This window comes from Vidua macroura, chromosome 2 (genome assembly GCF_024509145.1).
Source record: "Vidua macroura isolate BioBank_ID:100142 chromosome 2, ASM2450914v1, whole genome shotgun sequence".
Classification (NCBI taxonomy): Eukaryota; Metazoa; Chordata; class Aves; order Passeriformes; family Viduidae; genus Vidua; species Vidua macroura.
Genome location: NC_071572.1, coordinates 16,900,893 through 16,927,286, shown reverse-complemented (window position 1 = coordinate 16,927,286; position 26,394 = coordinate 16,900,893). Strand labels below are relative to the sequence as shown.

General features: G+C 42.4%; 1 protein-coding gene across 1 annotated transcript; it reads left to right on the top strand.

Moving 5' to 3' along the window:
- The first annotated feature begins 1,513 nt into the window (after positions 1-1,513).
- Positions 1,514-23,535, top strand: GRPR (gastrin releasing peptide receptor). Its single transcript, XM_053970954.1, has 3 exons — positions 1,514-2,185; positions 19,645-19,996; positions 22,487-23,535. Exons 1-3 carry the CDS (start codon positions 1,767-1,769, stop codon positions 22,877-22,879), a joined length of 1,164 nt encoding a protein of 387 aa, XP_053826929.1. The 5' UTR covers positions 1,514-1,766; the 3' UTR covers positions 22,880-23,535.
- The last annotated feature ends 2,859 nt before the right edge of the window (positions 23,536-26,394 follow it).

The window sequence follows — 26,394 nt, the reverse complement described above, 5'->3', positions numbered from 1 at the left end:
ATTTTCCAGAATGTGTTCTGAAATGCTTCTTTTATGCAGAAACCAGTGATTACACTTTAATGCCTGCTTTGAATCGCCTCCCCTCTCACTTCTAAGTAACTCTAGCAGTTGGTGAAACATTCTATTGCCTGCAAAAATGAGCAGTTGTGAGAGAAAATGTAAAGTACAGCTTCATTTAATACTGTAGGCTGTTTTCCAAATTAACTATGTATCTCTGCAGTCAAGAAAGTCCTTGGTATTCATTAATACCCTCTTATAAAGCAGTAAGGCATCAGTGATAGTTATATCTTAATTCGATTTTAAGAAGGAGTATTTTAGACTATTATAAGCCAAGCAAATTTCTTTCTGTTGCATCTCTACATGCATTGTCTATGGAAATTATTGCATAGAATGGTGAACTTTGTCTCTCAGCATTGTTACCTCCAAATTAAAAAAATAGCATAAAAGTGTGCAGAGTTAAGGTTTCCCTGTATAACTTCAGGCTCACAGTGCTAATACTCATTTGTCTACCTTAACGACAATGTTGGGTTTTATCCTAATTGGCTTTATTAAGGGAGGAGGGAGGAGAGGGGAAGATGAATTTGGCTTTATATCATCAGTCTCTTTCACTGGAATAATTGAATACCTGAGTGTAATGAAAATAGGTGTGCTTTTAGTTAAGAAGGTGGGATGAGTTTTCTGAACACGTTGTTTGCAGTATGAAATTACCTGGGTTGGGTTTTATTTGGTTGGTTGATTTGTTTGGGTTTGACTGTTTGGTTTTGATGGTTTTGAGGCTTTTTATGGTTTGTTTGGGGGGGGCTTATTTTGGTTTTTTTGGGGGGGGGGCGGAGATTTGGGGTTGGGTTTTTTTGAGGAGAGGTTTGGTTTTTTGGGTTTTTTTTTTTGTTGTTTTTTTGGGTTTTTTTTTTTCTTTTGTGGTTTGTTTTTTTGTTTTGTTTTGGTTTGGTTTGGGTTTTTTTTTGTGTGTTTTTTTTGTTTTTTTGTTTTTTTTAGCGGGGAGGGAGTGGCTAGCCGATGACGCACGTCAGGAGCCCCAAGTGAGCAGATGTGTATTTTGTCTCCTAAAGAGTTAAGGGCGGTGCTGGCCCCCGCCCCGCGCGGCGCTGCCCGGAGCATCCAGCAGGCGGCCGGCGCTCCCGGCGCTCCCGCCGCGCTGCCAGCAGCCGCGCACACCGTGGGAAGCAGCGCAAGGATTGACGTCCAGAACATCCTGCCTATAGGATCCGAGCCGCCAGCCGAGCCCCGCTTTCCCCCCTCGCTTTAAATCCGGCTGGCGATGGCAGGCACCGAATGCGGGAGAGACTGGCAGTGCAGCGTGGCAGCAACTCCCGAAAGTTCTTGCTTTCTGTAACTCCCTGCTTTCGGACTCGGAGCTGCCGGGCAGACCCGAAGCTGGGAGTTTAACGAGCCCCGTTTGCGAAAATGCCTGCCACTTGCTGGTCTTTGAATTTGATAATTGGCCTTCCAGAGCTGAGGAATACTTAACAGCAATAGAAGTCAAGGAGGAAAAGGCAAGTTTCACAATTCAAACAATGCTAAAACATGTTCTCCTTTCACCTTACGGAAACAGGACTGTGGAGTAAGCTGCAGGTGCTTTTTGGTTGGGTTATTGACAAGATGTGTCACAAAGTAATATGACTTTTAAACTCTTCTGACTGTTTAAAGCCAGCAAGGAGCAGCAAAATTAAACGAAGAAATTAATTTAAGGAATTTGAGGACTTTCAAAGAAGAAAGCTGTTTTCCGAGAAGAGTAAAGCAGGACGATGGCATCTGGAGAGTGCCTTCTGCTAGACCTAGAAACAGATAACTTCATTTTCTATAACATCTCTGTCAACCAGAGTGCAAACTTTTCAATCCTGGGGGAAGACTGGTTTTACCCAGCGTTCCTCTACGCCATCCCCACTATCTATGGGATCATCATTCTGATAGGCCTTATTGGCAATATCACTTTGATTAAGATATTCTGTACTGTGAAATCCATGAGAAATGTCCCTAATTTGTTCATTTCCAGTTTGGCTCTGGGAGACCTGCTGCTTTTAGTGACTTGTGTGCCTGTGGATGCCAGCAGGTACCTTGCTGACGAGTGGCTGTTTGGCAGAACTGGATGCAAACTTATCCCCTTCATACAGCTCACCTCTGTAGGGGTGTCAGTCTTTACTCTCACTGCTCTCTCAGCTGACAGGTAAGCTTGGCTGCTGTTGCCTTGAAAAGAAGCTTGCATAATTATGACTCCATAAAATGCACAATTATTAATTTGTATTTTCAGGTAAAATGTTTCTTTTTATTGTGATGAGGGAAGAACCACCTCAGGTGATATCTGATGAATATTAGCATACAACTTGAGGAGGATGCAGACTGAACACAGGATACTTTTTCTTAACTAAATATTTGTGCAATTTAGCTAATAGTCTACATTAATTCAAAGAGAGACAAGAGCAGATCAAGCTAAAGACCGCGAGAGAAAATGCCATAATGAAGCTCTGCTAAAAGATAGCATGTTCATATTTGCAAAAAAAATAATTGATCCATACTTGATAAAGTGTGAAGGCACTGGAGCAGCAATTTAAAGTGCAATGAGAATCAATTCTTTCTAGTGGCTTGCTTCCTTAAAGTTAATAATATGTGAGGCAATATTTCATAAAATATTTTTCCAATATTCAAATTAGCTTGCCTGAAGCCAGGAATCGCACTTGCCATAGCCAGTGTATTTCCCTTGGTTAAGCGGTTTGCCTCTTATCCAATCAAAACTGATCTGTGTTTTTGGTTCAGAAACTTCATTTTCCAATAATGTTTAGTAAAATTAATGTGTAGTAAATATGCTGGTTTATTTTCTGAATACTTCCAAAAGAGATTAAGGAATACATTGTCACCATGCTGAAGTGACACAGAAGTACTAAGTGAAAAATCATTTCAGTTTTGTTGAGAACAAAAAAGATATGGGGATTGTATCCTTGCTTAGAAATAAGTGAAACTAGGTTTGCTAAGCTACTTTAAAACATCAGACTACTTTTGTTCAGATTTCAATGTAGTTCACACACATATTTCAATATACTTTTTGCAGTCTCAACGAAAGCAGTAACTCCTCGGTGTTTCAGAGACAGAATGGTCAATATGTTTGTCCTCTCCTCTGTGTTGGGATATATAAAAATAGCACTGTCTGTCCCAGTAGCAGATAACAAAAAGGCCTATGTGTAGATAAAAGTCTTAAAGCAATATGCTTTAAAGTGCTGTAAAGATACGAAAACTGCACTAGTGAAAGACCACATGCACTTTTGCTCCTGAGTTTGATATGCTGCTTTATGTGGTGTCTGGATCCCCTCTGACCACTCCAAAGAAAATGGGAAAACAATAAGTAAATCTCCAGGAAAATGCATCTTTCAAAAGCTGTAATGTAAGTTGTTTTAAGGGGTGTAAGGAAAAGAAAATGCATTGTAAAGAAGATTATGTTAGAAATATTTATTGCTATCTGATCACACGCTACATAAAGTAAACATTGTAAATGCTTTTACTGAGCAGCACATCAATAGCACTTTTTACCTGAAGTGATAGAACAGAACAGAAAACAGCAGCTGTGCCAAGCTTGGGGTTTTGTGTCTTCAAGTTCTGAACTTCAGCTTTATCAGGAACCTGTTAGCCATCATGCTGCACTGATGATCAAATGTTTCCATTTCCAAGGGATCATTTTACCCTCTTCTAATGCATCTGTGGTCCACTGCCGAAGGAGATAATAATGAAACTTGTAACTTTGTTAGGTTCTATGAATCTAATATGCTGTGCATTGAAACACAAGTGTCCCTTATCTGTTAAGTTTGCAGAAGTTTCTATTTTCATAAATTATCAGCAGTGCTCGGTTAAATTTGTTACAATTTAATACAGTCTATATTTTGTCAGCTCACAGCCCATTAGTCTAGTTCCTTAAAGCTGTCATCCTGAACTCCAGACCCAGTATTAATCATGTCAGAATCATTAGGGAAATAACCTTAAAACATAAAGGGAAAACTTCCAAAATGTGAGTTGAATGTGAACCAGCGTGGTGATGCTGGCTGGGGGCTGTGGAGGGTCTGGAAGCCCAACACCTGCAGGTGAGATGCTGTGCCTGACATGTGGGGTGCTTTCATAGACACCCACTTCTGATGACAGACATGGCACTGCATGAAGGGAAACAGAAAAAAGGGACGTGGTGGTGAGATGATTAATGTTCAGTGAGGTGAGTCCTACCTGAGATGCTCACATGAGGTGTGTGAATGTACCTGTTCTCACTAATCAAAGCCATAGGCCATGTAAAAGAAAAGCCTCCTAAACCTCCTGCTCTGAATAGCATTGCATAGCACTGTCTCCAAGGAAAGGGAGACTTGTCAGTGTACTACAGACCTTTTGTCTATAATTCATCACCTGCAAAAAATTATCATAAAACCCTCTTGGTTTCAGCATCCTTACATTGACAAAAGCAAATGGAAACAACGCTGGCATTACTGAACATATAATGGAGATGCCTAGAGAGACATCACAGGGAACAGAAGTCTGATGTGTAAAGAAGAGCATTGGAGTGTGATACAAGAGGGTCATTTCCAGAGACATGACCACTGAAACACAAGGTGAAAGGCAGTGGGTAGGTGTGATGGGCAGATAGAGTATGTGAGACTGTGAGACACTTATGCTACATTACAACAATGGCACAAATCATCCTGGCTGTGTTGGATCACCTTCTGAAAACAAGGGGCCCAGTTTTAGTAGGTTTTTGCATTCACATCATCAGTGCATAAGTATATGTCTTCCTGAGGTATACTTTCATTATTTCCATTTCCATTTTGCCCTGTGTTGGGAATCTCTCGTCTGCCAGTGACTGCAAACACTCGGCTGAGTGCCAGCCTCCAGCACAGAGCACCTAAAGCTGCTCAGTGGTTTGACCCAGCAGAATGACGGGCTGTCCGGAGGATTGACTGTTCACTTGCACATTTCTCGAGGAGAAACAGAGGGACAAACTGCTGACCTCAGCTTTTCCTGCAGTGGGAGCCTCCCAGCCTGCAAGTGCTCTGTGCATGTATGGACACAGCTGAGCATGCTTGCACAGGTTTGAGCAGCAAGGAACAGCCAGAGGGTCCCTGGGTGCTTAGGATGGGTCTGTGTACAATCATGAGATTTCCTTCAAATTTCATTGTTATTTCAGAAAATATGTAAGAAAGGGCAAAAAAAGAGTTAACAATATTATAAATGTATTTCCTCTGGGACCACTCCACTGTCTGCACAGTGCTTGCATCTGTCTGGCTGCATTTGCAGGAGCAGTGGGAGCTGTCGGGAGACACCTGTTTTCTTGCAAATGTGTCAAATTTTCAGAGCAGCCAGGAGAGGGTTAAGGCATGTGCTATGCTTCCAGCCACCTTCCATGAGTGATAAGGCGCCACTGCTGAGTATACAAGAGCAAGGAAACAAGCAGCCCATGTGTGTGCATGATGTTTGTGTGTTTTAGAAACAATGTAAATGAGGTTGGTAGGGGAAGGACAACTGTCTGCCCTGCTGCTCTGCACTGTCAAGCCAGTGGTTTCTTCAGCTACTGCTCAGTTTATCCCAGAAAAAACGGGAGTTTGGGTTCTGCCCTCCTCCTCCTTCCCCTCCTCCTCAGTGCAAGGATAAGCGGTACAGAGGCACCCGTGAGAGCAGTGACACCTGAGCTTCTAGCCCAGGCAGAAAAACCAAGGCTGTCTCAGCAAGGGACAGGAAATTAAGGAAAATCTTTGCACAGCAAGAGGAAAAGCAGCTATTTAATTGCCCATGTCATGGGAGACGTCTTTATTTAATTGGCTTTCTCCCGTGACTGACAGGGTATGTACATTTGCATTTGAATTAAGCAGGCTGTCAAGCATTGATCATAGTTCCTCACTGTTAGGCTGGCATTGTAAAAGATCGAAATGCCCCGGTGCTCATGCGGTGAAACCTTCCTGAAGCAATACTGTTTTTACAAGCACACAGCAGAGTAATGTAAAATGTAATTGGAGTTTACAAGCAGCATCTTTACTTTAAGCACCTTGGATTACGTGGGTTGTAGTACTGGAAAGCTGCAGCATGCCTCCCAGCCTGCAGTCCTGGGAGTGACAGCGTAGTGAGATATGTGGAGTGACATTACATGGGAGTTTAGGTGGCTTACGGTGGTAAAACCAGCTGCAGACAGCAGGGTTGCAGTCATGTGGGACACCTGAAATGAGGATGTTAGCTTTGGAAATGTTGATCTTAGTGCCATGGGTGCAGGGATGGATGCAGGAATGCTGCAAGGCTCCCAGCTCTGCTGGTTCCCTTGGAATGCACCATGAACACAAATTTTGATGTTCCTCTGAACTCATATGATGGTTTGTTTATCTAAGAAATAAAACTTCCAAACAACCTTCCTAAAAAAAGCAGCAATGCAAGGAAAGAAACAAATCCAGAATTTCTACAAACACTTTTAAACATGCAAAAGTCTTTGTTTAGTGGTCTCATCTCTTCTGTGATTTAGATGTCTCCAGACCCTACTATTAATACTACCTACACTACTACAGGAGGTGTAATATCTATGTGCCAGTTCATTTATTTTACTTTACATTCACTGGTTTATATCTCCACTAGCAGACTAAGGGAAGCATGCCACCATAATAAAAAGCTATGAAAAGTCAACCCAGATTTCCCTGAGTTAATTTACATAATGACACTTTTTAAAAAAATACCATCAGTTGTAAAGTGCCAAGTCCATAAGTTAAGATACATTCTGGGCATTCTAGTCACAGGGAGGAAAACTGGAGGGACTTGGCCCAGCCCAAAGCCTTCCCTCACACTGAAGCACCAGGCAGCCCCATTTCCACCCTCTCCACTGACACAGTGTCTGTGCTGCTGCCCTTCATGTGCTGATTGATGCAGGGTGATATACACCTATCTTCTTCAGCTGATGTACAAGAGTCTTAGATCCTGGTTGCTGGATATTGTGTCAGTATAATAATATAAACAGTCTTTACAGCCTTAGTTTTAGCTCTCATTTCCTCAGCCCCTGAATCCATTTGCACTAACTGATCAAACAGCACAAACTTTCTTAATATCTTGATTAACCGGAGCAGATGGCCAAAACACAATAGATGCACTTCTATAACCTGGAAGATTAGAGCTCCCATTTATAGTGGTGGGACTGGTACGGAAATCTGAGTTTAGAGTCAGTGCTAATGTGCTGGAGACTGTCAATATTTAAGCAATCAAGAGGAAGAAAAGTCAGATTACCTATTGTTTACATTTCAATAAAACCTAAAACCCCCAATCAGTTGTCATGGTCTCATAGTACAAGGTGCTGTACACACTGTTATTAAGGAGAACAACCAGCTGCAGAGAATTTGCCGGCTGTGTGTCCCAGCAGTGGGCTGGGGTTTCACCATCACTCAAGCAAGGAGATGTCCTTACAGTGGACTCATCAGTTCATGTCTTACTATTTGATGCTCAGATGTGGACAAGAGCCTGGCTGAGAAGAGTAGGAGGTAGCTGAGCTGAAAAAGTAGAAGCAGGCACAACCACCATGTGAAGCATCCAGTAACTGCTTTGCTCAGAGATGACCCTTGCAATAACCTGTCTTCCTTTATTTTGGAAAGAGACTTCACCACAGTCCTTATGGAGTCCCCTCACCTTGTTTTTCAGCAGTTTAACACCCAGGTGCTCACCTCACCCTGTACAATCTAGGACACCACGGGCCGTGATCTCCTGGCCATAGCAGGCTCTGCAAATCCCCCACATAGTGTCTGCTGCACAGCATCTCAGGCAGAACAAGGGCTTCCAAAATCCCTATGCCATGGGGCAGAAAACAGGGACAGTCCATGGGCTTCTCACAATACTGAGGCACCTGAAGGTATCCCAGCAGCAAGCCAAGTGCTCTGCTGTAGAGAAAAGCAGAAAGCTGGAGATGCCTTGCAAAAACTCCCTTCCTATGCCAGGCGCTAGTGATCAGTTTAATTGGACTGCAGAAAACTGTGGAGCATCAAAGGGAGAAGCATTGTCAGAGCTCTGCCCATCCTGTCCTCACTTGCCCTCTATCCACAGTCAGTCTCTGCAGTTCTCTGGGAAGGCAGGACAGAAAACAGTACTGTGACATCCTGAGAGAAAAAAATGTTTCTTCACACCTTCAGGCAACCCTGAAGCATGAGATTGAGACATGAATGTTCAAATGTCCTGGGAGAACCAGAGATGTGGATGCGGGACTAGGAGATGTCACATTAGCCATCAACTCAGCAGTAGTTCTTGCCCACACCTGTGCACAGAGGCTACTGAGTATCTCACAGGATTTGGATTAAAACAAATCTTTCCAGTGACATGAGGCTGTTTTTTGAATATTCAGACTAAAGGTGCATATATCGCTCTGCCGCCTCTTGTGTCTGGCACTCTGCACTCTGTTACTCTCTCCTCTTAGAACTCAGATCATGTTTCAAATTGAAATTTGTCTGACCTCTTACCACTGCATAATAACCTAACACAGCAAACCTGAAATGCTGAGAGAGTTGGGGTTGTTCAGTCTGGAGGAGAAAAGGTCCTGGGGCTATTTTATTGCAGCCTTTTTTCGCCAGCCAGGGGACTATGTACAAATCATGAACGAGACGGGACTGCTGAGGAACGCATCTCAAGCTGTTTGTTTTCTAGCATCAGTCACATTACATTGTTATGACAATGGGAAGATGCCAGCAGCTCACATCCCAGGCAGCAGACAGAGAACTTAATGTTACAACTTTCTTTAAAAGCTTTTTGACCAGTTACACAAAGCAAAAGCATATTGACAGTAGTTCTATCCAACCACTATAAGCACACGTACCTTTGGTTAAAACAATGCTTGCTTATTTTGAATACAATACCTGCTTGTAAGCCTTAAGATATAATGCACAGAGCTCCATTATTAAGCATAGAACTTCTTAAAATCTTGCTAGATATACTTTTCTGTAACTTAGGGAGTTATTTTAGTTAAGCATTAATACACTGACCATTGTTCTATTTGTCTTTCTACTTGTATAATTTTTCTGCTGACGAATCTTATGTCTATTGCTTAGTTCTAATCACAGTTCTGCTGTCTTTGAGGTCTGCCTTTTGCAACTTGCCCAAGACCCTGATTTTAAGGATTCCCACACCTTTCAATACTTAAAGGGATTTATAAGAAAGACGAAGAGGAACTTTTTACCAAGGCCTGTAATGAACAAGGGGCGATGGTTTTAAACTGAAAGACAGTGGGTTTAAGTTAGACATAAGGAGGAAATATTTTATTGTAAGGATTGTAAGGCACTGGAGGGAGTTTGCCCAGAGAAGTGGTGGATACCCCACCTCTCGAAGTGTTCAAGGCCAGCTTGGATGGGTCCTTGAGCAGCCTGACTTAATTGAAGATGTCCTTGCTTATTGTGGTGGTGGGGGGGTGGGGTTGGTCTTGTTTATCCTTTAAAGGTCCCCTCCTAACCAAGCTATTCTATGGCTCTATGATTAGAGCAGTCAAGGACAGCAATCAATTATTCAGCCCCTACATGCTGCTGAAGGTTCATATAGTGGTGATGATCTCTTATGACACCTATGTTTACTGAAACCATGGAAAGGACTTAAGGATCATATAACTGGGCTCAGCTTTATATTGAATTACCCTTAAAGCCATGACACCATGAGAATCCCACAGGATATCTCATTTTGTCACATGCAGAAGTGTCGCTCTAATGTCTTCTTTTGTCTCTTCTTTCCTTAAGAGCACTAATTTTTTGCATCTCCAGCTCACTTGGCTACTGTATTTACTATTTTACACATAACTGAGTTAAAATGGTTTACTTTAGACTATGGCCATTTATCCCAATGACTCTACAACATTCTCAGTCTGATTAGCCACTGTGTCATTTGCAAACTTTTCCAGCAAAGGTTTTATAGCCTGCTCAAGGCAAGTGATATGCACAACAAATAACACTGCAGCTAGAGAAAGTTCCCAGGACTCAGGCTACAAATGGTTCCACACACTGCTTTTTACCACCATGCTTGATGCACTGCTAAGGAAGCATGGGGCTCAGGGTCCCCACCTGGAATCCCCCCTTCTGAGACCAGGAGTCCTAATTTTAACCCTTTCCTGTGGGAGTGGGACAGGGATTGCATGCACAGGAGAGGGAGGACCACATGTACCCCGGTTCACACATGTGCATAGCTACATGCAGGGTCACCTGTGCCAACATGCCCATGAAAGCTGCAGCTCCTCTGCACACCAGCATGGCCCACACCCTCTTCACAATCCCTATTATGTTGTGACAAGATAAAACAATGCTGACATCTGCTGTGTGTTAAACAAGACAGACATATTAATTATCACCTGTTAGCAGGATTAACCTATCTCTTACTCCCTCTGCAAGTGGCCATGGGCAGCACAATTAGTTGCACTTTTCTTGGTCACACCATCCAGCTTTTCTGAGCATCACATCTTTGAAGCCAGTTCTCCACTTCTGAGGAAATTTACCACTTTTTCAAGATTTGTAAAAAAATTAGCACCAGTTGTTCCTCAGCTGGTTCCTTTAGTACTCCTAGGTGTAAATTATTCAGGCCTGCTGGTGTGAAATTAGTTTGTGTTAGCAGATGTTGGCTCACAGCTTCTTTAATACAGCTCACAAGTTTTCTGCTACATCTGTAGTACTGCACACATAGTATAGAACCACACAGATCTCCTGCTCATTTGGTCCTGAAGATGACTATCAGGTTATTGTTTGCACTTTGTCTCATCGTTGTTCATATCTTCACTATTTATGTGCATGCCTGACTTTCTGATTTTTTTTATTCTTGATGTATTTAAAAATGCACCTTTGTCTGTTGCAGAGTGACCTTTGATAATTTGTTGGCTCTTTCAGCTTCCCTTATCAGTCACCAACATTTTAAAACTCCAATACTTGCTGTCATTTACTTTTGCTTTTTTTCCCATCTGTTGCATATTGATTTTTGTAATTACTTATTTGAGGTTTTAGCATGACTGCTCCTTTTCTGTTATCCAGGGCAGCTTTTTGCCGTGCTTTTTTCGCGGCAAGGAGGGAGACACCAGGGAGCAGGCTGGAAGTCAGCAACTAATGTATAGTTGGTGATATCTCTTTAGATTGTGTTCTCAGTCAGTTAATTTAAAGCTGCTTTTAACTTTAGGAAATCTGCTTCTCTAAAGTTAAGAGAATCATAGAATCATAGAATGGTTTGGGTTGGAAGAGACCTTAGTGGTCATCTACTTCTAACCCCTCAGCAGTGGGCAGGAACACCTTCCAGTAGATCAGGTTGCCCAAAGCCTCATCCAACCTGGACTTGGTTCTATATATATAGAGATTTTTATTCTATTTCCACAAAATTAATATAAGCACACCACAGCTGCTATAGCTTATGGAAGTGCTAATTTTTAGGTCAATGATAAGCTCTGCTTTCTCTGTCAAAACAAGGTACAATATTGATTTATTGTACAGGCAGGACTTTTTCTGTTGAGCAACTGCCATTTTTAGAAACTCTAATGAATTTCTACAACTGGCTCTGTGGGATATCCAGCAGTTATGCCACCTGCTTAGGTTACTCAGTGATTCTGTCTTTATGCACCAAAGGTGGTGCTTCCAGCAGAAATAAGGCAGATTCTCTAGTGAAATGAGGAGTCCATGTCTGAGGCTGCAGCTTTAGTTGCCCTGGTCACAGTTCAATCCTCAGGCATGCAGATCTCCCACTCCCAGGCTGCTGACATCACTGGAGACTTGGGCTGAGGCAGTAAAGCCTTGGATGGAAGCACCCCTGGGGCTTGCTCCTTCTCACGCCTGGTGGCCCCATGGCAGCACCAGTTCTCCCAGCTGCCTCCAGACGCTCAGCACATTGCAACCCCCACACCAGCATGTGCTCTGGTGCCACATGGCTCGAGCAGGCACATCCCTCTGGCTGTACCCAGGCACTGAGCCCACAGAAATGTGTGCAGTGCTTGGCTGGTGCTGGGATCTGGATGGGAGCTTGCTGGTTTTGAAATGAAAGGATGTTTCCAAACTGTGTCCAGGGGGGCATCAGGCCCAGCATTGCCAGCCAGGCAAGGGAGGGGAGATTGTCCCTCTGTGCCCTGCACTGGGGTAGCCTCACCTTGGGTGCTGGTGGCAGTTCTGGGCACCACAATGTAAGAAAGATATTAAACTATTACAGAGTATCCAAAGGAGGGCAACAAAGATGGTGAAGGGTCTTAAGGGGAAGCTGTAGGAGGAGAGGCTGAGGTCACTTGGTCTGTTCAGCCTGGAGGAGACTGAGGGGAGACCTCACTGCAGTTACAACTTCCTCATGAGGGCAAGAGAAGGGGCAGATCCTGATCTCCTCTCTGTGGTGACCAGTGGCAGGACCCAAGGGAATGGCCTGAAGTTGTGTCAGGAGAGGTTTAGGTTGGATATCAGGAAAAGGTTTTTTGCCCAGAGGGTGGTTGGGCACTGGAACAGGTTCCCCAGGGAAGTGGTTACAGCACTGAGTCTGACAGAGTTCAAGAAGCACATGGACATTACTCTCAGGCACAAGGTCTGACTCTTAGGATGTCCTGTGCAGGGCCAGGAGTTGGATTCAATGATCCTTGTGAGTCCCTTCCAACTCAGCATATTCTGTGGTTCTGTAAATGGATGGGTCCCAGCCCTGCGTCAGACAGCAGGTCTCACATCTGTTTGCAAGGAACCATAAAGTTGGCCCCACTGAAATCTTTAACCTGGCATGAAGCTGAAGATCACCTTCTGGGAATAACTACCCAGGGTGCAAAGGGGATTCTTCTGATGTCCATGGAACTCACACTGTTTCCTGCAGTAACCTTTTAATCCATTGTTTTCCATATGTATAGTTAATTTCTGAAATATTTTAGGTTGTTGATGGTTATGATTAGGAATAACACATTCACTATCAAATGATTCGTGTTTAAGCTCTCCTTCACCAGTATGTAGTACAGTTCAGTGGTCTCTAAAGCATTTTGTCTCAATTCTGAATTTAGGCATTCCTAGACTGAGGTTCTTATTTGTCCATATTCCAGGATAATGTAGCAGTATGCAGGTATAGAGATTGAATTTTGAACATATGCTTTAAAAATAAGAGCTGTGCCACTTTCATCAATGCCTCATTTTTCTTTCCATTTAAATGTTAAATTAATAAAAAGAGAAAGTAGGCAGTACCTGCCAATGTATTTAAGATTTGCCCATTAGAGATGTCTTTGTGCCCATATGCAATTTACTAAAGATTTTAATAACAGATGTTCACTCAAGAATCATGCATAATAATGATAATCGTAACTAAGTATGCAGAAAGCAGATAGACCCAGAATAGGTTGTCGGAGTGTGTTGATGGGTTAGACAGTCTAGCAATTTTGTGGATTTACTGAATTGTCTTCAGAGCTATAAATATTCATAACATCCATGGTGGAAACAATAAAGAAAGTTTGTGGCATTGCATTTGTCATAAATTTCTTGGTATATTTAATATGACTTTTCTTGCTTTCCAGGTGGAGCTTCTCACTCAACAGGGCTTCATCTTCTTCATTTATGTAGTTTTTCCATGGCATCGATTTTTCTTTGTTGCCTGAGGCTTTTTTGCATGGTAATTGAGCCAGTCCTTCGTATTATGTGGTCAAAACATTAATGTGATGCTCATAGAACTTAATTGTAAAATCTTAATGAAGGGATTTTTGTTTGGTCTGTTCTCAGGCCAGGACCAGACCAATGTGCCATTAACCTCACAAATGGGAACAGATGATTGGAGATCAGAGGGACTGCAAATTGCACTTTTCTCACTATATCAGTTACAAGTGGGAACAGAAGAAGTATGGGGGACATGCTGACTGAGAGGCAGTTCTTCCATCCTTAGCACAGGAAATCATGGCAATTTCAGGAGCTCATTTTCTAGACTGGGAGGAACTCAGTGTTTTCACTTCTCAGCAATTTACGTGACTGTTTCTGTAAGACATCAGTCTGTTCCAGCCAATCCCTGCTTTTTTTATTTAAGTCTGAGTTTCAAATTAGTTCAACTTCTCAAAATAGAGCACAGTCCAAACAGATCCAAAACTTTGTAAGTGGATTTCTCACTTCAGACAGAAAGAAAGTGGCGATATGTACATCTTTCCACCAGCCTGATGCAGTCTAAACAGTGGGATTAGTAATTAAGCAAGGGTGGGCAAGGCTTCTGAAATCTTGTTTGAACAGGTTTTAATACACTTGGGTTTTAAACCATTAAACAAATTCAGGAGTGGGGCACAGGATATTTTTAATAAATGGTGTGGGGTGTAGTAACAGATGATAATACTTGGAGGAAACTTTTCTTGACATTTAAGTACTCCTGCAAATTCATTTTGGAGAGGGACTGTCCCTTTTCTCTGGAGGAAAGATGGGCAGACCTTTTTCTCCTCTTATATTTCTTCAAGGGTGATGTTAAGCTGTAGAAAGATGGACGTGATTCGAAGGACTGAGATAGAAAAGGACAGTACTCTGTGGCAGAGTCTTTTTCAGGCATTTTCTCTCCTTACACACCTGGGTCATCTACATTAGTTTTCCTTGCTGTCATAAGGGAAGGGAGAAAGGCATTAATACAAAGCAGTCATGGAAGAGAAGAGCAAGCTGAGGCTGCCTATAGCACCAGCTTCACCACACAGTATAAAGTTACTTCCCTAAAAAAAAACCAAAAACAAAAAAAAAAACAAAAAAAAAACCAAAAAAAAAAAAAAAACAACAAAAAAAAAAAAAAAACAAAAAACAAAAACAAAAAAAAAAAAAAAAAAACAAAAACAAAAAAAAAAAAACCAGAGACTTAGCCATATGGACCTAAATTAATTTAAAATCCCAGGGAAACATCTGATTTTTCTCCCCATGCTTTAGTTGTATTAATTTAATTTTTGTGGCTGTTGTAGCAGGCATAAGTAAGTGGATGAAGGTGACAGGAGAAAGCCATGAAGGGAAGCACTGAGGCTGCAGTCTTTGTGGATAAAAACCACTTTCTTCCCCAGAGAGCAAAATTGCAGCCCTTCTATGCTTAGAAACATATAGGCAGTATGGCTTTGAAGGCAAAGCCTGTTTATGCTTCAGGTGACGTGTATTTTCTTGGCGCAGCTGAGGAGCACAAAGATGGATAAAATATCTTTGTACCAACAGAGAAACTACACCTAGGAAACACTGACATCCATTTGGGGCCATATTTTGGTTGGTATCTGTGGACAATTTATCTGTAAGTGTCTTTTTCATGCTGCAGCTACGTCTGTGTTTATATTTGAAGCTGCAGCTTTGGGGCTAAGTGCATGGTATTAACCAATGTTTGCATACTCCAAGCTTTAGAGCACATTAGGTGATGCTATCATTAGTTACATTATTATTAACACAGGGACAGTGACAGAGTTTTCCTGTTTCTCTGACATAGTAACCTCAGTGGGAAAAGTATTTACCACAGAAAGACCTTGGGTGTGCCACATTTTAGTGGTTTATGGTCATTTCAGTAGTTTCAGTTGTGAGAAACAATTACTTAATGAGCAGCATAGAGATCCTAAGGGATGTGTAAAAGATGTTTTCAAGGATTCAGTGGAGATGCACATGCTCTGTGAATTCCTACCAATCCACAATGAATTTTTGGGATTAGGTTAAAATGTGATCAGTTGTTCTGGGTTGAAGCAACACAATCACCACCTTTCTGTTGGAGGCTTGGATACTGCCCTGGAGAACAGGGACAGCACCAGAGTCACTGTGGCTGGTGTGGGGAGGATTTCCTTAGCAGGGGAATCCTCACAATGCCTCATGAATTGCAATTACATTAAGCACTCTTAGGATAGCCCCATGAGTAATTTCTTTTGAGGGCTTCTTTGAGTGAGACTTCAAGACAAGGAGCTGACTAACATCCATCCTGGCTGGGAGGTCATTGGCAGCTGCAGTGTACCTGGCAGGTTGCTGCTTCACCAGTGGGAACAGAGAAATTCAAAGACTGAGCAGTAGTAAAGGTCAGCATCTCTTTCATATTTCCAATCAGGTCAGCAACCTAGTCATATTCATCTGGCATGAGTGGCATGAGTTCTTGACTGTGTGTTTTTTTATTCGAATGAATCTTCACAAGGCATATTTTGAAGTTTTGGGCTTTGTTGCAGTGCATGAATTGTACTTCTGGTTTTTAACTTTTTCAAAAATTTCTTTAAAAGCCAATAGGGAAAGGAGTTTGGCTGAAAAGAATATATATATTTCAAACAATAATTCAATAATTAGAGACTGAATGTGCGAGCAGCAGAGGTGATCAGTCCAGGGCCATGCCTAGATCTGATGCAGACAGTTGAGCATGCAATGGGACACATATTCTCAGAGGCCATGTTATGACCTGAGCTAAAACTTATGCATGAAAGCTCAGTTCCATGAGATCCATGGCTCCTCTAAGGTGTATAGGTATATTCATCAATGTCTCCTTCAAAGTGGATTGAAATATTCACATGCTGGATTTTAAATAAGGAAAAGTGGCATGCCTCAGGCAAACTCATTGAAAAACAAATTGCAGAGGACAAAGCTGTGGAAACTTGAAATATTATTTGACATACAAACTGGAAATGCACATGCTGAAAAGCAGAATGAGCTGCTACTCAAGTCCAGTCTACCTGGATGAAGTTATGAAGAAATGTCAAATAAATTATAAACCCCAGGTTTGACCCTGCCAAGAAAGTGGAATGGAGAAGAAAGGAGTGAAGGCATTTCTGAGCCCCACACAGAAGCCAAGCAGGAGGTGCAGCTTTTTCACACCCTGAACACCAGCAACAGGAAAATCTAGTGGTGTCCCAGCCCAAGCACCAGCCTGGGGGGCCAGTTCCTCATGTGTAGCATCCCCTATGCCCTCACCAGGAGCAGCCCCTGCAGCTGCTGTCCAGAGCCTGAGCTGGCATGGGAGAGTAGAGTGCTGAAACACAAACTGGACTGACCCACTGACACATCAGCAAGGCAGCTGGAAATGGGGATTCCTACCAGATCACTACTGATAGTCACACATCAATACTTGGAGACTAACGGAGATTACTAGAGATGTCTGCTTAAATTAACCCACCATCAAGGAAGTCATGCAGCTAGTCAGCAAAATAATTTTATTTGATTGTCAGGCTATTAAGAAAGTACCTTCCTGTGGCCCTGCACCTGAGAACTTATATTTTCAAAATCTGTTTTCTAGCTTTGTGTCCTCTGGTTTAGCTTTCTGTTCTTTCACTCCCATCCTTTGGGTCTACACTGAACCCCCTTGCAAGTAAAACCTCTCATATCTTCTCTTGCATCTGCTGTAGAAGGCTTTAAAGATATACTAAATGCCTAGTAGTCAGTGCCAGCATCCTAGACATTTGTAATTATGTTCTGTCTGAATTAAATTGTTTGTATATGCCATCTCTGATTAAAATGTACCAATAACTTGAAATGGAGTAATTTTCTGGCTTCTCCAACTTTGTTAATGTTAATAAAAATGAAACAGTTTCTCTATATTCTTTAACTTATCCATGTTCCTGGAACGTAATACTAGAAAGTTTTCTCTCAGCTGTCTATATTTTGTAAGACAGTCCCTGAAATAATTGTGCTAACATGTCATATTGATAAGCACACAGTAAACATCTGCAGAAAGACCTTTGAATCAACTAAAATTGCTAATATCTTGATATATTATTAATTTCCTTTTGCATTTCTCTTCTTGAAGATTTACTGAAAACTTTAAGTGAGCTAATATTTCTGTCAATAATCTATATCTGGTCAATGAGACTATAAATGGAGCTATTTCAACACAACTCCTTTAGTAATCTGTCTAACACTTCTGTTTTATGACTGCAATAGCCAAAGCATCATATTTGTTTAAGAGCTGTGATGTTCTTCGCCTGAGTTTATGATCTGGTGCTGGAAAATTGTGCTTTGTGGTATGACACCACTTAATCCACAGTTTTCAGAGTGGAAGTTAAAGAGGTGCTAAGCAAACCTTAAAAATACTGTGTCTGGCCACTGCAGCTGGAAAAAAAGGGGAGCTGCAGAGCTTGGAGAATAAGTGTTTAAACAGCAAACTACTGAGCACAATGTTTGTAGTACATGAAAGGAAAAGTCCTCCACACAAGGTACCTGTATGAAGAAATACCTGCAAATGACAAAATGTCTAGATACAGTCATCATAAAAATAAGTATGTTACTATGTATGTAGTAATGTATACATGAATGTACATGCATCCATACATGAATGTGTATGCATTTAAATCCATATGAGATATGTAGACACATATATACCTACATGGAGGGAAAGCTGGGTGTGCTGAGCAGGATATTGCATATAATCAGAAGTTGAATGCATGCCTACCCTACAAATAAAGCAATTACCCAGTTAAAACAGTTCAGGACTGATGGACTCCTCTTTCAAATGCTGAGCTTTAGGATAATGCAGGCTACAGCAGGTGGGGACTCATGGAGTGTCCCTAGAGCCTGGTTTGTGCTGCTGCATGGAGGGGCCCTGCTGTGCCACCCGCACTCGGGCAGGGTGTTGTGCTCACTGCCTGCTCCCACCCCAGAGCCCACTTAGCTGCCTGAAGGAGCCAGGATGCTGGAAGAAGCTTAGAAATGGACTCGAGGAGCTGATGGGATGTACCCTGCTATGCCAAAGAGAGCTGGGACTGTCCAGGACCCAGGCACACACTGGTCTGCAGGGAGAAGTGACCAAGGGGGAGCAAAGAGCACCATGGGCAGAGTGAGGCAGATCCTGGAAGAAATACCCAAGTTTGTAACTGTTATAAAAATGACCCTCCATGCTAATTTGTGAAACCTGTAGATACCCCTTCCTAATTATCTCTTTTTTCTTCTACTATGTTCCTTAAATGCATATTTGAGTTGTGGCTTGCTTGGAGTGTCAAATCCTGCCAGAGCAGGGCTCCAGCATATATTAAGCTCTGATGTTTTCCATTCCTCTCATTACACACACCAATTTCAAATAAATTTAATTATTTTATATTCTTGGATTCTAAAGTACAATTTTCTGAAAGGCTGAAATCATGAAAGACAATATTTCAAATCAAAAAATGTCTCTGTGTATCTAGAATAGTAAGCAATAATGGTGTTTTTTTTTTTTTTTTTCTGCAAGAGACTCAGTTAGCACTTCTGGCTACTTTACCTCAATGCATTGAGTTAGGGAAAACTCTTGCCAGCTACACCACCAAACAACAGTTAAGCAGGCAGCATGCTCTTTATAGCTTGAGAAAAAATAAGGTTTGCAGGAGACTGCTATACTCACAGCTTGAAACGTGTGTCAAAATCTCAGCCCAGTTTCCTTCACCACTGTTCTGGGGTGTAAGCTGCTGTACACTTTGGAAGAGAAGTCTATGATTGCACTTCCTGTCTTAATGCTGTTTGGACACATATTCATGTCATTAATATCAATAAACATGTTAATGGCAGGGAACCCTGTGCTTTGTCGGGTCAATTACAAATTAAATGAACTGATAATCAATACACATGGAAATGAATGAACTGATGACAGGTGGCTCTGGTTTAAATTGAGAAATCTATTGAAAATATTGAAATTAAAAAACACCAGAAAAAATCCAGTCTTGAGTAAAGAATTATTTTGTGTTTTTATTTCTGAATAAAAGGGAAAAGCAGAAATACTATGCTTGAATGTTGAGGTCAATAAACTATAACCTTTTTTTGTTTGTTTTTTTAGGTATAAAGCTATAGTAAGGCCAATGGAGATCCAAGCGTCACATGCACTGATGAAGATTTGTGTGAGAGCTGCTATAATCTGGATTGTATCCATGTTGCTTGCCATCCCTGAAGCAGTATTTTCAGATCTGCACCCTTTCCATGAAAAAGGGACTAATAAAACCTTTATCAGCTGTGCTCCTTACCCTCATTCAGATGGGCTGCATCCCAAAATCCATTCAATGGCATCATTTCTCATATTTTATATTATTCCCCTATCTGTAATTTCAGTGTATTATTATTTTATTGCTAAGAATTTGATCCGGAGTGCTTACAACATCCCCGTGGAAGGAAATGTGCATGTGAGGAAACAGGTAGAGATTTGACTTTCTTCAAAAATCCACATTCTCTATGAATCTGGGAGGAAAGAGGGAATACTAGGAAATTTACACTGTGACAGACCATGTCTGTGGTACTGATTTTAATAGATTAGGTGGGGTAAAATAATTAAAGTGGATGAAGGAAGCCATAATACACGGCTAAACAGTTAGAGCATCTCCTCCTGCTGGTTAGTTCAGAGACTTTGGCAGAGTGGTTACCATGGCAAGCATAGCAGGAGACCATTGCCAAAGCCTGGGAAGGAATTGACTAGGATGCAGGCAAAGGGGCAGACCAGATACAGTGTTTGCAGATTGAAGCACAGGGGTGATATGGGAGAAAATCAAAACTTCACAAAGTTGCTTTCTCAGAGAGAGGACCTTGGATGAAGCCTTGTCTGTTTCTAAACAGCCTATTTACCTTGATGTATTTATCTTATTTACCTTATCGTTTCTTCTTAACTGAGGTGTGTTTCAACCTCAGCTAAACTGACATGAGCCATTCATAGCTGAGCAATTGTCCACTCAATTGCACCCAGCTGACACCTACACCTTAGACTGACCCAACAATATCATCTTACACAGCCTTCAGGTGCTATGCTGAAGCAGTAAGGCTGGAAGGGCTTGGGTTTTGTCCATCAAATGATGTGCAATCCCTGAAATCCTTATCCCTTTTCCCTTCTGAATGGGTGTAAATCTTTTGCCCTGCAGGCCATTTCTCTGCTGATTCGATGGCTGTTTTGATTAGTGGCAATAAAGTGCAGCTCTTTCCCCTTTGGTTTTGGGGAGGGAGCTCTAAAGAAAGCAAAAGGCCAGGCTGGTCTAGCACCCTCCGTCCATCATTCCCGTCCTGCAGTGCATTCAAGTGCTATACGTCTCCATCTGAGATAACTGGTATCGATTTCTTTATTGCATTGCTTGCTTTCCTTATAGTGCAGATGTGGCCTCAATAGCCCTATATCAAATTAAGAATACATTTTAAAAGAATATATGGTTTAGCCAAGGAGAGCCCTTTCTCAAAGGATTTAATTTTCAGCCTGCTTGCTGGAGATGTTATCATCTGGTGCATGTCAGTCCTTCCTGAGCTCAATGGCTGATTTTTAGTCAGTGCCATTAAAGGGACATGAAATAAAGTCCAAATGGGCTTGCTATGTCTCTCCTGCCTGCTTCCTGCTTGCAGCTGTCCTGAGAATAGATTAGCCTGTGTAAGATGCTCAGTTTCTGATTTACCTGTGGAGCTTGGATGCAGAGTGAGGATAGGGCAGTGTCCTGGGAGCCTGGCCAGGCACTGTGGCAGGAGCAAGGGCAGCAGGGCTGAGGCTAGGAGCAGTTGCAGGCCATTCACATTCTACTTAAGTACAAGAAGTGGGATGTAGCTAATTCCCTAGGAGTATCTGGGAAGCATTAGTGGGATTACCACAGAGGAGAACGTTAGGGTGCCCCAAAAGATCAGCAGTGTTACATTTTCCAATCCTGCAAACTCTGGATGCACAACCTCTCCCAGGGAGTGCTGCATTTTAGCAGGTTTTTCTGGGCAACTCTGTCTGTCCTCTCATTTTGGGCAGCCTCCTTCATGGCTTTTGCATTCATAAGGAAGAGAGATGTGTTTTTCAGTGGCTTTGCTATCTTAATGTACCGCACTTGTAGGCAAAAGACAAGGTATGGTTTACCTCAGCTCCCCTCAGCTGAGCAATACCTTTGGGTTGACTCCAAGCCTGTAGAAGTAAGTAAAACGAAAGTGTGGCTGGTCTGCATGAAGGTTATACTGCTTGCTAGCTGGCTTTGTGAAAGCAGCTTTCCCTGACAAAGCTCAGATTATGCGAGAGGTGGTCATCCATCTATTCACCAGCTGTAGTTCTCTCCTGGTGGCTCCAGTGCTTTCAGCTGAAGGGTCCACCTCGCTGCCACCTTGGTGTTCCTCCAAGTACAGAATATCCTCTCTCTGTTTCTCCATCTCCTTCAGACTCTGAGTGCTGAACTTGGTCTTAAGGGCTGTGGAGCTGTTGACAGCACTTTTGTGTACATATACCACATGGCCCCATGGCAGAATGTCCTGCCTGTGAAAGATCCCAGACTCCTACACAATAATTAATTATAATAATAGGAATAATAATAAGGTAATTTATTAAAATTACATATGATTGTATACATTATGTGTGGAGAACTAATGCAGATTGTCCACACTTTTCTTGCCAGAGCTGGGATTTTGCAAAGTGACAAGCCACTGGAATTTTATCTCTAAACAGAAAGTAAAAGAAAGACTACTTCTTATGTAATAAATTCTCAGAATTATTTGTTTATAAGGGAAGGGGGTTGAGGAGAGACAAGGAGAATTCTTGACTCTGTTCACCTGCAGTCCAGATTTCCCTGCTCTGGATGTGCCACCTGCCATACGTTAGCTGGAAAGTTGCAGCACTGGCAAAAATAGTCAGCCCCTGCTCTGAGCTAGGAGCAGCAGCTCATCTGTGTTTCTCTTCCTTCGTGCAGATTGAGTCCCGTAAGCGCCTGGCCAGGACCGTGCTGGTCTTCGTGTGCCTCTTCGCCTTCTGCTGGCTGCCCACTCACATCATCTACTTATACCGGTCCTACCACTACTCCGAGGTGGACACCTCAGTGCTGCATTTCATTGCCAGCATCTGTGCTCGGATCCTGGCCTTCACTAACTCTTGTGTCAACCCCTTTGCTCTCTACTTGCTCAGCAAGAGCTTTCGGAAGCAGTTCAACAACCAGCTGCTGTGCTGCAGAGCTCGCCTCCTCATCCGCTCCCACAGCATGGCCAGGAGCACCACACGAATGACCTCCCTCAAGAGCACCAACCACTCCCTGGCCACCTTCAGCCTGATCAACGGCAACCACATCTGCCACGAAGGCTGTGTCTAAAGGGCACAGTCAGGGACATCAGTTGCTGAGCATGGTTGCTGGACTTTGCTCCATGGGCATGGTGAGCAGCGCACACATGCATGCACACACATGCAAGGAGGTGTGGTGTGCTCAGAGAGCTCAGAGGAGCTTGAAGCATCCAACATTTCATCTTGGGCTGAGGCTGAAGCATCCAGCATTTCACCCTGGACTGAGGCACTGCCAGAGCATCAGATCATTGAGCACCAGCCCAGAGGATCTCCCTGGGAAGTGCTGCTGTGTTTTCAATGAGAGCAAAATGAGCACCTTAAGATCAAATCTTTTTTGGCTCTGCAGAATCTTCATCACTGCCTGCTCAATCCCAAACATATGCAGACTTGCAGCAGTGATAAAGACCATATCTGGTGCACACAATTTGTCAGAACTGTTGCATCCATCACTTCATGGTGTAATGTATTTTGACATAAAAATAAATCCATTTAAATAAGGTAAATACTTTTACAAAGGAGTTCAACGTAGGTCATTTACAGACTTTTCAAGTATTTATTAATGTCCTGAGTACAGTATTAATTCATAGTCTAAAAGATATCAAGGGTTTACTGGGACATGTCTGTGGCCCCAGCTGAAATGAGCAGTATCTTGCACCACATCAATGTGAAAGCAGTAACATGAATAAATGTGAGTTGGAATATGTTTACAGCTTTCAACTGTGTGAGCTTTTGCCTTGTTGTGGAAGAGACAGCAGGGCAATTTCCAGGCATTAGTTTTGTTCTTCCTGTCTTCAAAGGTGTGAGATAGTGAAAGTTCCATCACCTACGTGGTACCACAAAATTTGAGTCTGGTTTAACTAAGGGCAGGCAATAGCAGAAACTGATGTACAGCTATTTTCCATGTAGCAGTGCTTTGTAAAACACTAGTTTTTCAGCAAAAGCTATCAGCAATGCAAGGTGTGATCTCCAACCTATATTTTTTCCTACTGTCTTCACAGAAATCTGTGGGGACAGCGTGCCAAAACTGGCTGACAGATTGGAGAAACAGGTCCAAAAGTTTGCCCCAGAACAATATCTGTGCCAGATACCATCTATTCTGGAACAGGAGCACAGTGTCCTGCAGATAACAAACTCCTGAAGCGCTTGGGCTATAAGACACACAGTGAAGCTGCACACCTGATAAATAAAACTGCCAAATGAGGCCATAAACCAATCACTGCAGCAGAATATTGGGTTTTTAATGGCCCTTATCCTCTTTGATGATGATCCTTTTCATTACCACACCAAAAGATAAATTAAAGCTGGTAAAACTTTACCTGGGTTTGCTCTGTGTTTGTAGAAAATGTCATGTGTGCGGTGTAAGAGCTCTCAGCCCTGCATCTGCAGCTGCTTTGGGATGCTGGTGGGATCTGCTCTCTCCAAGGACTCAAACAGGCTCTGATGCCAAAGGCAGAGGTCTGAAAACTTCGCCTCATTTTCCCTTTTGTGCTCCGGATGAGGATGGACACGCAGGCACGTGAGCTCAGGATGGGGCCACACCACTGTGCTGCTAAGGGTAACACTGCCCTGCTCCCCCCCCAGCCCTGGGCACTGCCACCTGTGTGCCACCCCCTCCTGCAGTCATAAGTGCCCCCACATCGCAGTCAGGCTGAAGACTAATGGGGTAGGGATATTTTACAGATCAGTCAATTCCCTTGCTTGGCTGACTGTGTCATTGTGATGTTAATTTAAATTTACTGAGGTATCTGAGGTCCTTCCTTACTAAAGTTTTCAGTGCTTTCCCTAATCTTTATTATGAAGCTACATACAGTACCAGAAGGTTCAGTCTGCAACCATTTCAGAGAGTTTGGTTGAGTTCCGAGCTGTTCATGACATTTCAAAATGAGACAAATTCATCTGGCCTAAGGTATTTTTATTAAATATTTTCTTTAGCCTTGTAAGAATTTAATCAAAGGCAAGCAGGAATTACATACTTCAACAGCAAACACACCAGGTGTGCTATACAATGTGTCCTCCTGTTTGGTAACAAACAAGAGATTACTGTTGTTCTACAAGAGACTTCAAAAGTTTCAGAATTTTTGTTTCTGAGGGTAGGGACTAAAATCATAAATCATGAATCATAAAAATGAGAAAGTCATAAACATGGGGGAAAGAGCACTGTTATAAATCCCTTAGGGCTATGCTGAATCAAGTACCCTGCCTCCTTGAGAAAGGCATTGTTTTGAACACAGGAGAGCTATGAAGATTTAGCATGTAGATTTAAATAAGTGCTATTGATTATATACTTTCCTTCAAACCAGAGCTAGTGACTCCTCCAAGAACAGGAAGCAGTTATGGCTCTGGTCTGAAAAGTGCTTTCCAGAAATGCAACTGCAGGTTGTCCACAGTGTCACAGCCTCACTCCTACTTAAGTTGCTCAGTACTATTTAGTGATGGACTTGGCACTGCTGGTTGAACTCGATGACCTTAGAGGTCTTTCCAACCTTATTGATTCTGTGATTCTATGATTCCTTTTAATTTTGTTTTTGCATCTGATAGGCTAAAATTTAGGGGGAGCTCAACGCAAAATGCAATCTTTTCATCAGAATCTAAGATACATACAAGTTATTTTAATATTTAGAAAATTAGATCAAGTCTTTTCAAATTAGATGTCAATTTTCATTAACATTCTTCATTATAATCAGGTCCCCAGCTCCCTGTTCAATATCTCTAAGACAATTCAATGGGTCTGTGGGAAAAAATACATTGAAAAAAGTTCCTTGCAAAAAGTATTTTGAAACATATTTCACAACTTGCATTTAATACCATAATATCATTGAAAGAGCAAACCTGAGGTTGGAATTGTTTCTATTCCATCCTCATATTAAATATATCAATGCAGTAGGTGAGATCAGGGAAGGAAGGAAGATTCAAGAAAGTTTTCTGAAATATGCCAGCGTGTAACTGAAATATTTGTAGCGGCAATTTTTAATGTGTGTTTCTCATTCCTTGTCTCATTACCTTGATTTCAAAAACACGATGTACTTTACACTGTTGCAGCAGCCTGATCCCTTATCTAGGGCTCTCTCAGTGTTTGCTGGCACAGCTGCAATGCTGATTCTTTGAACCTGGCGCGTTGTCTGCAGCATTTTGTTTGTTTGGTAAATTTTCAAAGTGCCAAAGATAAAACCTGTGCCCAAGCATAACCCAAGAAAACCTGTGCCCAAGATAAAATCCTGGCAGGCAACTCCAGCACTGTGCCCTCAGGTTCTGCCCAGTCCTGGGAGGCTTTGCAGTCCCTGGCTGTGACCCTGGGGTGGCTCTCCACCCTCCTTTCAGCTCTCTCCATCAGCACTGGAAGCATTGCACTAGTGACTCAGACCATGTTTTTTTAAGGAATGCTATGTTTCTATGTCTCTGAAATGCCTGGCTCCTGGGAGACTGAGGAATTTTCCACACTGTGTCCACGTCCAAAAGTGGGAAGATGAAATTCCCTTTGAAGCAGGCAGCCCTTGGGTTCAGTCTGCCCTGTCCTGTGTGACACATGGCAGTTGTGTCATTGCAGCT